Source organism: Mercenaria mercenaria, chromosome 4 (genome assembly GCF_021730395.1).
Source record: "Mercenaria mercenaria strain notata chromosome 4, MADL_Memer_1, whole genome shotgun sequence".
Taxonomy (NCBI): Eukaryota; Metazoa; Mollusca; class Bivalvia; order Venerida; family Veneridae; genus Mercenaria; species Mercenaria mercenaria.
In genome coordinates, this window is record NC_069364.1 from 32,332,610 (window position 1) to 32,345,344 (window position 12,735).

General features: G+C 36.2%; 1 protein-coding gene across 1 annotated transcript; it reads left to right on the forward strand.

Moving 5' to 3' along the window:
* The first annotated feature begins 6,391 nt into the window (after positions 1-6,391).
* Positions 6,392-11,044, forward strand: LOC123553334 (BTB/POZ domain-containing protein 6-like). Its single transcript, XM_045343070.2, has 3 exons — positions 6,392-6,657; positions 8,507-8,745; positions 9,319-11,044. The coding sequence occupies exons 1-3, from the start codon at positions 6,655-6,657 to the stop codon at positions 10,490-10,492; spliced, it is 1,416 nt and encodes a 471-aa protein (XP_045199005.1). The 5' UTR covers positions 6,392-6,654; the 3' UTR covers positions 10,493-11,044.
* The last annotated feature ends 1,691 nt before the right edge of the window (positions 11,045-12,735 follow it).

The following is a 12,735-nucleotide window of genomic DNA, read 5'->3' on the forward strand; positions in this document are numbered from 1 at the left end:
AATAGTACATTGTGTGCTGTCATAATGGAAAAAATCAAATGCAAATGGGGCAATTTCAGAAGTTAAGTTGCCAGTTGGTCAACAGAATAAAACATAATTTCCTTTTAAATATTCTTTTACAACATGCTCTTGGTTTGGTCTTATTTGTTCATATTTTAAAACTTTTAATTATAGCTTCATCCATTTCATCGTTAAAAGTGAAGTTTAAAATTAATTAATTCTTTATCTAAAGATCATAAATCCTCTGATAAATATGTAAAAGCACATTCCTGTTGTTTGATAAGCCAATACGAGCTGAGGGCAGGCCATAAATCGGTAAATTAGCTGCGGCTCATTAAATGATGGTTAGCACATGAAACCCTTAGGTAACACGTCACAGTAATAGCAGCTGATTGTCACTGAAAGAAATTAATGGGAATTTGTCTCACAAATTTGTGAGACACTGGTAGCCAACTTTCACCAGTCCCTATGTTCGGAGCCAGGGGCAATAAAAAATCTCAGTGTAGAAACAACCTTCTGGAGTTACTTCCCTCTTAATGAAGAAAACTGATATATGTAAATAAGAACATAGGGACGGGAGCCAGTCTACCCCAGCCTATACCACAGCATAATGGACGTGTATATGTACAACTGGGACCCAAGATTAAAAGTTACAATGTCATTAATATTGCCATAGGCTTGAACCTTGATGTATGTCAAATGGAGCAACCATCTAGATTTCACTGAACAAAACTAATTTGTAACGGGGCATTACTTCATTAAGTATGCTCTCTAACATCATCTTCAGACTAATTAATGATCTGTGGTTTTCTCCGGGATCATTGGTTTGTGTTTTTTTTTTTTTGTTTCGTTATTTGTTTTTCTTGAAGTTCCTGGGCACTGTGAGGGTTCTTATATCCATCACTGTATATAATAAATCGTTCAATTCAATATAACGTACAGAAAGTGTTTGGAATCTGTATGGGTGGCAGCGTCCTTTGAATGTGTCTTTCCCTGTTGGACTTTGATCCTTTTTTAGAGGGTGCAGGGAGGGCGACACTTATTATTGCCACCAGGGTGATTTAATATATAATTCATTTATATATCCTCTAAAAATAATATATCTGTAATTTTGCTAGTGAATTTACAACTGTTGAGACATGTGTGTTGGTATAATGAAGGATACATACAACTTCGATTTCTTACATCCTTAGGAAAACAAATCGGTCAAATTTCCATGAAATTATTACACACATATGATAACTTCTATGGACATTCTTATTATCTGGTTGAAATTACATTCACTAGCTTGTTCGACTTTGAAAAATATATAATGTAGAAAAGTTGAAACAAAATTATGTGGCGAAAACTAAACTGAAACACATAAAAGTTACGTTAAAGTTTAAAATACATAAAATAGTAAAACATGAGGTTATTTTCTCGATAATTATTATCAGGATAATATATCAGATGATATGTTTATTACCATTATCATTTTAATTCATATGTATTATTCCATAAAGCGATTTTTAAAATTCTGCTAGGAAGATTAGAAACTGAATAAATGACTGAAATCTAATCAAATAGGTATTTAAATCAAAATGTTTGCTAGAAAAAAAATCTACCAAACTGAGGTTGTCTGATCCTCACTTTTCTTCACGTTTTAATGACTGCCGGCCATTTTGGATAATGTTGGCCATTTTGATATTTTCCAAACTTCTTTTCGTTTTGAATATAACACACCATATCCACACTGTTTACCGAATTTGATGCTTTTCCCACAAATAGCATGATTTTTTTCACCATATGACTGCATTAATGGGTTTAAAAGTAGCGGGTGTGAAAGAGTCATCTGTGGACGCAGTGGTCAATAGTTACACTGCCTGACTAAGAAACCAGCGGTCGTGAGTTCGAGCCCCCGATCCTCCAACTAAATATTATCAAAATTGGGATAAGAGTCCCGTGCAGAGGTGCTTATCACATAGCACGCTGCTTCTAGAATTTGGGCGTCTCCTGTATCTCCCACTATCATTACTACCAATCTTCTGGAAGAGTCGACCATATGGGTTACCAGTGGTGACTGTAAATAAGCCTACAAACAAGAGTCAGCATCCTATAATTCCTATACGGAAGTGGATTGAAAAACAATGGTGTAAAATATTTCCTTTTGTTTTTGTCAAACTCGCTGCCGCTTAGTTTCAAAACTTATTTTGTGATTGTTTTGAAATGGTTTATTATGTACATACAAATAATTCTAACATGAAAAATCAAAGTAAATTCGTGTGAATTGTTTGTTTAATCAATGAATCCTTAAAACTTTCCAAACTTCAAAACTGGCAAATCAACCCATATGCTATTTTATGATATGATCATATCTTCGTTCAACAGATATGTAATAATCAATAATTTACTGGAAATGCGTTTTAAATGGTATGCATTTAAACAAATTAGCTTTAAGGTAATGACAGAAAAAATATCCAGAAAGTGCGTTACGGTCGAAGATGCAGTTTGGCTTTGAAAGATTTTAATCGAAATTGATTAAAGACTGTAAATATAAATACGTGTAATGAATGGGGTTGTTAGCATCCGACCTGCAGTTTTGATTAATATGTGCTCAACTTTTACAATATTTTTCTTAATCATTTGGCAAAAACCTAGTTATATCAAAAGGTAAGAATGTCTTAATATTTCAAAAATATATCTTGTAAATGAAAAAGCTATTACATGATCAAGCAGTAGGCCCAACATTACCTACGTATATATGAATTACCATATTCATCCATTTAACTGTGTATCTTTGGAGTCTACGGAAGGTAAGGAAGATTTAAGAGATTTTAATCACAGTAAGGGGAACTTCCCGATCTATGGTTTTCTCCGTCTTCCTGAACGGGGAACTTGTTACTAAATATATAGTAACTTGTTTCCCGTTCGGGAAGAAAAATTATTTGTTTTTGACCTGTTTCATTCAAAAAGCCAGGTGCGTACTGAGAGAAAACATGGTGTCATTAAATGAGATATGCCAAGTTAAACTTAGATAATTTATCTAAATTTTTACCCTTCACTTTTAGCTTGACTATCCGAAGAATAAGGAGGGCTATCCTACTCACCATGCACAGCGTCGGCGTCGGCGTCATACCTTGATAAATTTTTCGTACCAGTCCTAATTTTGACAAAACCTTTTGTCACATAGCTTTGAAACTTTCAACCGGTGTACCATCACCATGTCCACTTTAAGGGAAGAGTACATAACTCTGTCAAGGATTTTGACTGAATGATGACCTCTTTTTAACTCACAAATTTTGGTTAAGTTTTTCGTACCTGTTCATATTTTTGTAAACTGTTTGTCATATGGCTTTGAAACTTTTATCACTTGTTAATTATATCAGTCTCTATTTGTAGGCAAGGGTACATACATAACCCTGTCAAGTATGGCACTTTTTGGACTTGGAAATTGGTTCAGTTTTTGTGCAAGTCCATGTTTTGTCAAAACTATTTGACCTGCGGCTTTGAAACTTTGAACTCTTGTTTATTATAACAGTCTCTATTATGTAGGCATGAGTACGTAACTCTGTCAAGTATTTTGGTTGAATTATGATCCTTTTTGGGCTTGGAAATTGGTTCAGTTTTTGTACAAGTCCATGTTTTGTCAAAACTATTTGACCTGTGGCTTTGAAACATTAAACACGTGTTTTATTATAACAGCCTCTATGTGTAGGCGGCATGAGTGCGTAACTCTGTCAAGTATTTTGGCTGAATTTTCACCATTTTGTACTTGGAAACTGGCTCAGGTTTTGTCAAAACTATTTGATCTGTGGCTTTGAAACTTTGAACACTTGTTTATTATAACAGTCTCTATTATGTAGGCATGAGTACGTAACTCTGACAAGTATTTTGGCTGAATTATGACCCTTTTTGGGCTTGGAAATTGGTTCAGTTTTTTTACAAGTCCATGTTTTGTCAAAACTATTTGACCTGTAGCTTTGAAACATTAAACACGTGTTTTATTATAACAGGCTCTATGTGTAGGCGGCATGAGTGCGTAACTCTGTCAAGTATTTTGGCTGAATTTTCCCCATTTTGTACTTGGAAACTGGCTCAGTTTTGTACAAGTCCAAGTTTTGTCAAAACTATTAGACATGTGGCTTTAAATACTTGTTCATGGTCATGATCTCCATCTGTAGTCAACGGTATGGATCTATAGCAAAGATATTTGACTGAATTATGGACCTTTTTGGGGTTGGAAATCAGTCAAGTTTTTCATACCAGTCCGTATTTCGTCTTAACTGTATTACATATGGCTTTGAAACTTTGACCACTTGTTTACCTTCATAGTCTCCATGTGTAGGCAAGATTACATAACAAGGACAAGAGTTTTGGCTCAGTTATGGCCCTTTTTGACATAGAAATTAGTTAAGTTTCGCGTACCATTTCATATTTTGTCTAGACTGTTTGATATATGACTTTGAATCTTGGAACACTTGCTTACCAAAATGGTCTCTATTTGTAGGCAAGAGAACTTAATTTCTCTACTCAACGTTTTAGCTATACCATTTGAAAAAATAACTAGGAACCTATACTTACATCAATTCTTCCAATAGACGAGCGTGCTTTCAACAGACAGCTCCTGTTTTCAATGTCTTTATTTCAGAGCTTCTCGAACAGGAAACATAACTTCCAGATCGGGATATATATTTACATTGAATTAGATTTAGAATTTGTCTGTCAACTTAATTAACCTCATATTATGCAAATTTGATCAAGCAATAAGAAGTTTTAAACAAAACTGAAAGAAATGTCTGTTTTGGGGGTTTTTTTTGCAGCATGCCTACTGATAGATTAAAAATAATCTAAGAACTATCTGATAATTCCTACCAACTTTAATCGAAATATGATCTAACCATTCACCTTTATTGCATCAGTCAGAATTATGACCCTTTTCCACTCAGAAAATGTTGTTTTTTTCAGGTTTTTGTTCAGGTTCATATGCAAGCTACTTTTGCATAAAATTATTTTAAGCAACAAGAACTGCATGTGTATGAGTATAGATGTATTTACATTTGTTATTTCTCAGAACTAAGTGTTGAAGCTTCTGCCGGGAAATATTACTTTGTTTTAGCAACCGTTCAAGCAAGTCAGTGTTAAACAGTGTTCTAATATCATTTGTGTAATAAAACAATTCAATATACATCTAATTTATATAAGGGGTTCCAACTCAGAAAAGCCCGCCCGCTTAGCTCAGTAGGTAAGAGCGTTGGTCTACGGATCACGGGGTTGCGTGTTCGATCCTCGGACGGGGCGTATGTTCTCCGTGACTATTTGCTAAATGACATTGTGTCTGCAATCATTAGTCCTCCACCTCTGATAATTCAAGTGGGTAAGTTGGCAATTACTTGTGGAGAACAGGGTTTGTACTGGTACAGAATCCAGGAACACTGATTAGGTTAACTGCCCGCCGTTACATGACTGAAATACTGTTGAAAAACGGCGTCAAACCCAACACAAACAAAAACCAACTCAGAAAAATTTGAAAATAAATAATCTCAACGTTAAATATTTTTTATTTGGATATTTAGAAAAAATGAACGGTAGAATTCTCAAGTTTACAATGGAGAATTTCATTTAATGATACCTTACATATCCTTATGCACCGGGCCTTTTGAATGAAACAAGTCAGAAAAGGATGATTTTACTTCCCGAACGGGAAGCCATTACTATACTTAGTATCGTTTCCCGTTCAGGATGTAGAGGAAAACCCAGTGACTGACTTCCCGAACGGGAAGTTTCCCCGCTAGAACGGGCTATCGTCATGGGTAGATTTATAAATTGACTCCAGGATATGTGAGTACCATAGTAAAAACCCATGACAAGTTAGCTGAATGACTTAATCACTTGAAAAGAATTGGTCCGTCACGATGCTCGAATCAACAGCGACGACGGAGACAAGTGGCTTGAAGTCAGTGCCATTTGCCTCTCAGCAAAGGAGACCATAAGGTTATTTATAAGGCGTTTGAGTTGTTCTGTAAGATGATCATCTAACTTGAAACTTTTCTTTTGCTTCGTGTTTTTTTCCACAGCAACAACATTAAACTAATTACATGCTAACTTTTCTTGATTGTGTTTTTACATCGCACTTCATATGTCATCAATTATTTACACGTTTTTGTTGTTCAACAAAGACTACTCTTTTTTTTTTAAAGAAAAAACAACAACTAATAAACTCTTTCATTACACTCGTTTTTATAGCTCAATATATCGCGGTCACCCTTTGATTTATCCGCGTTTTCACCTACATTAGATTTATTATCAGAGTTATTGTCATATGTGAATTCGCATCCGTTTTAAACGCAGTGATAGCTAGATCGATGGAAAAATCAATCAATGCTTTCACTCATTCATGGTTAAAAAAGACGGTCCCATATGGAGCCTGTATGTTGTTTGACAAACCGACACTCCACTAATGAAATTACGTCATTGAATAGATTCAAATATTTCCAGAGAGGATGGTAAACACAAATTTCAAGTGGTCATTCAGTAAGGTTTCAAAAACATTTTAGTTATATTGACTGAAGGTAATTGAAGATTAAGAACAACTTTTGAATGGAAACCTGCAGATAACTGATTTTAACCAACCAGAGATATTAGGGAAATAGCTGTGGACAGGGAAAAATTTACGAAATGGTAAGAATTTTTTGTCTTTCGTTTAATTAATTCTAAGACTAACTGTCTTAACCTTTCTACAAGTTATATCCTCTTTTTAACATGGTAAATGAAGGCTCTAGTTGTCTATGTAGGCATTATTTAAGACACGGGCGGGAACCTGGGTAGAACGTAGCTGGGTAGCTTCCTGTCGTGCATGAATTCTATACCTTGACTTACAGCGGCGAGGGACTTGTGATTCAAATCCAGCGACATTAATCACTTGGCTGTGGAGGTCTCTGTGTTATATTTCATGAATCATTCAGTCACAGTCAGAAATAGAACCCGTTTCGCCTACAAGTAACCTGGCGATTGTGTTAACAGTAAATATGTTTCTTGTACACTTTCACTCAGCATTTGGACCTATTATAACGGATTGAAGAAACTTGGAAGGAACTAGACAATTGTTCTGTATGGGATGGATTGTTCATGTTTAGAAAGGATACTAGAACGTAATTTGAATTGCCTAGGCGCATGTTATACATTTGCGAAGGACGCAGTGCACTAAATAATCAACCTTAATTCTATATAAATTTAGCAATTTACTTAAAGACGCACCACAAAAGAAAAAATAATAAAATAATAACTGTTTTCCTTTGTAATTCCATGATGGTAATTATACATGATTTGCATTATAAAAATGAGAAATAAAAGTATCGGGTAAACATATTTTTAATGAATATAGCAATATGCACAGTATTTGATGTATTAAGCCGAGTTTAGCCCACATTTTGTTTAGGTAAGGTAGGACAGTTGTTTATCTATAATTAAAAAAAATATATACTGAAATGAGATTGGCTGATTATGTTTGCAGATGAAGTTGTGAAAACACAATAATTTAAGGAGGGCCTGAATTTTCCACTTGTCACCCGGTAGTATAGCTGATTTATACCAGTATTATCAGAATGATTTTCACGAATTTCATGTAGGTGGAAAAAGTATGTCACTATGTTGTGGTGGGTCTTTAAAATTAAACAGTATTATAAGGTAAAGGAAAGTAGAAGGCGTACTTGATATTTGAAGCCCCGGTCATTTTATTTGAAGGCATTAGTACGGCAGAATACGACAGAGCAAGTTGTGCCATTTGTACTCGTATGTTATTATTTCGAGATACGCAACTCGAATTTCGTAGATAAGCAAGTCGAAATTTCGAGTTACTAACCAACATAGTAATAGTATATGTATCGGTCTTACCCAAGTTAAAGACCTTGTATAGCTCTCTGGTAGCCGTAGGTCATATAAGACGACCGGGCAAAGTTTTTAAAAACATCATTATTTCAACTGTACGCCTGAAGGTTTTTGACACAGTTTCAGCCCATATAACAAGGAAACATAGACTGAACATAGATCGGGTACCTGGGTAGCCCTAGATTGTGCGGAGAGGCCATAGGTGACCGTGAAGTGTTCGAACCGAGATTATTTCACTATTTGACAATGCCAGGAAGGTTTTCTACCTAGTCGAAACATACCGTACAGGGAGGTATATATCCTGGATACAGTTTGATATTTGGAGTAACTTTAGCGTTTAAAGGTCATACATACATGGTCAAGTCCCTACATGCTGGATACAATATATGGATGTAGATTTATCCACTTTACATTTTACTGTCTAAAGAGTTAATAAAAGTAGCCCATACATGTCTGGCCTTTGACAGACGGACAGACAATCAAATTTTGCAGAGCAAAATACAATACACTAAATCGAGTTTTGAGTTAATAAAACGCACATGGCACTAATGCTCTTCCGTATTTTTAGAATGCATGCCTTTGGTGCTGCAACACTGAAATGTGTTGAGGGTGTATCTAAATATTTGTGTCTTTTTCCCATTAGGACGAGTGGCAAACTGGAAAATCGCTGATAGAAGCTAATATCTATATGCTTCATAACGAAATTGCTACAGACGTCATTTTTCTGGTTGGAGACGCCAGAGAGGAAGTGTGCGCGCACAAGTACGTTATGATGTCACGCAGTCCGGTCCTGCTCAGAGCGTTAAAAGATCACATGGAGAACACGGATATAGCGGTAAATGTGCCTGATGTAACCATGGAAACCTTTAGAGATGTTCTCACGTGAGTATGGTGTATATTTTTTTATGTCTAGTGTCTATTAGTCTGAAAATATCAATTTAGTTTCTTTATAAAGTTGTGGTACAGAAGCAGCAAATTAACCGTTTGAAAATGCATCCGCAAACAACAACAGCATCATCATCAACAAAAACGAAACAACAACAAAAAACAACAACAACAACAACAAACAAACAAAAACAAACTAAAAAACATCAATTTATATTCTTCAAAATGCTCTTCGCCATGTGTCACTATGAAAATATTTGTCCTGTCGCTGGGACTAGCTTTGTCTCTCCAACGTACAAACCCCTACTAACTTCATCGTCCGTTCTGTCAGTTTTAGTGCGTACTATTTGGGGAAGTGAAACTCATCGAGTTTCTCCAGAGACCAATTCATATATGATTGCATCTGTGGATAAAAATACGTTACAAATGTTCCGTATACCTTTGTACCGCCGAAGTATCATAAATCTTAAGCAACGACATTTTTATTTTGGTTACATCTTATAGCTTTGTTTGGTTGTAACGTTACACACACCATGCATTTTTCGAGCAGGTTTTTTTTTTTATTTTCAGATACTTATACACGGAAAACATAGATCTACATGCGGACAATGTAACATCTTTACTCTACGCGGCTAGACGATTTCAAATAAGCGGGCTTACAAAACTATGCTTCAATTTTTTGGAGACAGGAATGTCCGTCAGTAACGTCTGTAAGATATTGGAACAAGCTCACATTCACAATGAGACAAATCTGTATGACAAATGTTTGAAATTCATTTTTGTAAATGGAATGGAAGTTTTGAAAACGCACGCGTTCAATGAGCTATGTGAAGAATGCGCTGGAGCCATTATACGCTCGGACGAACTTAAAGCTGACGAAGAACTTATTTTCGAGGCAATGGTTCTTTGGGCGACAAATGAATGCAGACGAAAAAAGAAGCCGTCAACGGACATTGATCGTCGCTATGTTATGGGACCACTGCTGTACCTTATTAGATTTCCAACTATGGACGTTAGTTACTTCACGCAGAAAGTCTCGTTCCGCGATATCTTATCGCACGACGAGGCTGTTTCGATATTCCAATATTTCCATGGAGAGGAAAGACAACTTTCAAAACTATTCAATAAAAACGAACGGAATAGATTAAAAACAAAACGCCCACCGGTGAATAAAAATCATAAACAACGACAACGAGAAGCTAATAACTTTCCACTAGCTTTGGAGGTTACCCCAAGAAAACGAGCTGAAGTGAAACCGCAAATTCCACTGTCGCCTCCGTCCAGCCCGAACATGTCACGTGTTGCGAGATTTCGAACGTATGATGGCCAATGGAAGCAAAATTGTTCATCAGATGCCATATCGTTCACGTGCTCCAGTCCAATAGTGCTATATGGGATTGAGGTTTTCGGCGCGACCAAGGGAACTGAAACGTATAATATAAAGCTTTATCTTTTTGATGATTTGAAAGAAGAAGTACGGAAAAACGACGTACGTATCACAACGGATACTGTAAGACGAACATATGACGTCATGTACGCTCGGCCAATAAGGGTGCCTCCGCGACGCGTTTTCACGGTGATGGTGACAATGAAAGGAAGTCCGACGTGTAAAGGGGTTGACGGTTCCTCGGTCCATGTTTCTGATGGCGTCACGTTTGAGTTTTGTAACAGCAACCGTAGTTCGAACGGAACTGACGTCACAGTTGGTCAGATACCGGCCTTACTCTTTAACAAAACTGAGTAAACGAAATTGTGCATTACACTTCTAAATAACACAAGTGCAGTATGTGTTTCAGAATGTGTTATGTGGTTGATGCAGACCCACTTATAACAAATGGCGCATATTTCTTTTTACGTACACCTACGTTGCCTTATTCAATGCATGTGCCTAATTATATATGATAGTGTTCACACTGATAAACAATATCATTTAAAGTTCCATAATACTTTTAATTTAAGTTTTAAGCAGCTATCCAAATAGATGATATGCATAATTACACCGTTGGAAAATTACTTCTGTCAAAAGTTTACATAATATCAAAAAGAGAGGTAATTATAACTATAGATTCAACACTTTCTATAAAGTTATCAGTATTCAAACCTTTGGCAAATATATGAGAAATCAGTCATATCGAAATTAGAAATTAGCAAGAAATAGACATATTTTATGTTCATAACAAAAATGTGGTAGATAGATTATAAACAACGGTATAAGGATCATTTAGTTAAACGTAATTGCTTTATAAGTGTCGTTCAAATTAGACTTTTAGAGGTTACATAAAATATATGATTCATTGGTTAGACTTTGTTACTGATTTAAAGTATTTTCCAGCAACCAATCATGTTGTTCTTTTAGAGAAGGCGTAGTTACTGTCCTCTGATTATGGTGTACCATTTGGGTTGAAAGTCTGCTTTGCGTGCGCGCAATTTCAAAATATACGTGCACGTATAAGAATACGCGTGCACGCATAAATATGTACGTCTATCTGTATATTTTCAAACGTGAACGAGTAAATATGTAGATGCACGCTTATATGTACTTGCGTGTGTGTATATACGTGCACTTGTAATTTCGCGTGCATGTATAAATTTACGCATGCACGTCCATCTACGCGTGCACGCGTATATATACGAGCATCCAGAATTACGCGTGCAGGCATAAAGTTATAAGTCCACGTATATATTTACGCGTACACTGGTAAATATAAAGGTGTACGCGTATATATACGAGCATCCAGAATTACAGATTCACGTGCATGTACATATTTACGCGCAAACTTGAAAATGTATAGGTGCACTCATATATTAAGTGCGACTAGAATGTGCGAGGACACATAAATATGTACGTCCACGAGTATATTTTCATACGTGCACGCGAAAATATGTAGGTGCACGCATATATGGTCGTGTACACGTAACTTTTTTTATAAGTGCATGCGGAATAATAAGAGCACTGATACATGCATGCACACGTTTATATAAGCGTGCAATAACATAATTAATCGTGCACGTATAAAAATATATATGTGGACGTATATATTTAAGAGTGCAGGCACATTTTTATACTTGCATGTATATTTTAAAACGTGCTCGCACGAAAAGCAGACTTTCGACCCAAATGGTACACCATACTTGATAGCAACTTACTTTGTTTGTTTAACGCCGTTTTTCAACAGTATTTAAGTTAAAATGTATCGGCGGGCAGTTAACCTAATCAGTGTTCCTGGATTCTACATCAGTATAAACCTGTTCTCCACAGTAACTGCCAACTTCCCCACATGAATCAGAGGTGGAGAACGAATGATTTCAGACATAATGTCTTATAAAATCGTCATGGAGAACATATGCCTCGTCAGGGGATCGAAATCATGACCCCGCGATCCGTAGATCTGCGCTTTCCCTACTGAGCTAATGCGGCGGGCGATAGTAACTTTGGGGAAAACTTATCATGGAAAGATGACACGTATAAGTGTGGTCACTTTTATAAAACCGTGCAAAAGAATATATTTGCAAGTTCAATATGAAAACGCACAGAAATGCTCCAGATATAACCCAAGAAAAGATTGTTTTTGTCGAAAAATGTATTCTTTTTTCTCTAGCGGCCCTAAAAAGGGGCCAACTGCAGCAATTTGAACAAATCTGAGTCACTACCTGATAATGATGTTACAGTTTGATGATGATCCATCCAGTGGTTCATGAGAAGAAGTTGTCTAAAGGTTTTTCTATATTTAGCTCTAGCTGCCCCTAAAAAGGGGCCAAGTGCCCCCATTTAAACAAACTTAAAAGGGGACCTTACCACAATGCTACAGACCACGTTTGGTGTAATTCTGACCAGTGGTTTCAGAGAAAAGGTTATTTAAGTAAAATTGTTGACGACGGACAAGGGCAACTGGATCATCCACCTATACTAGTAGCTATTGACTTATTTACCCCCAAACAGAAGGTGTCATCTAAAAACTGAAACTGCTTTATTTGATTAAACGCCTA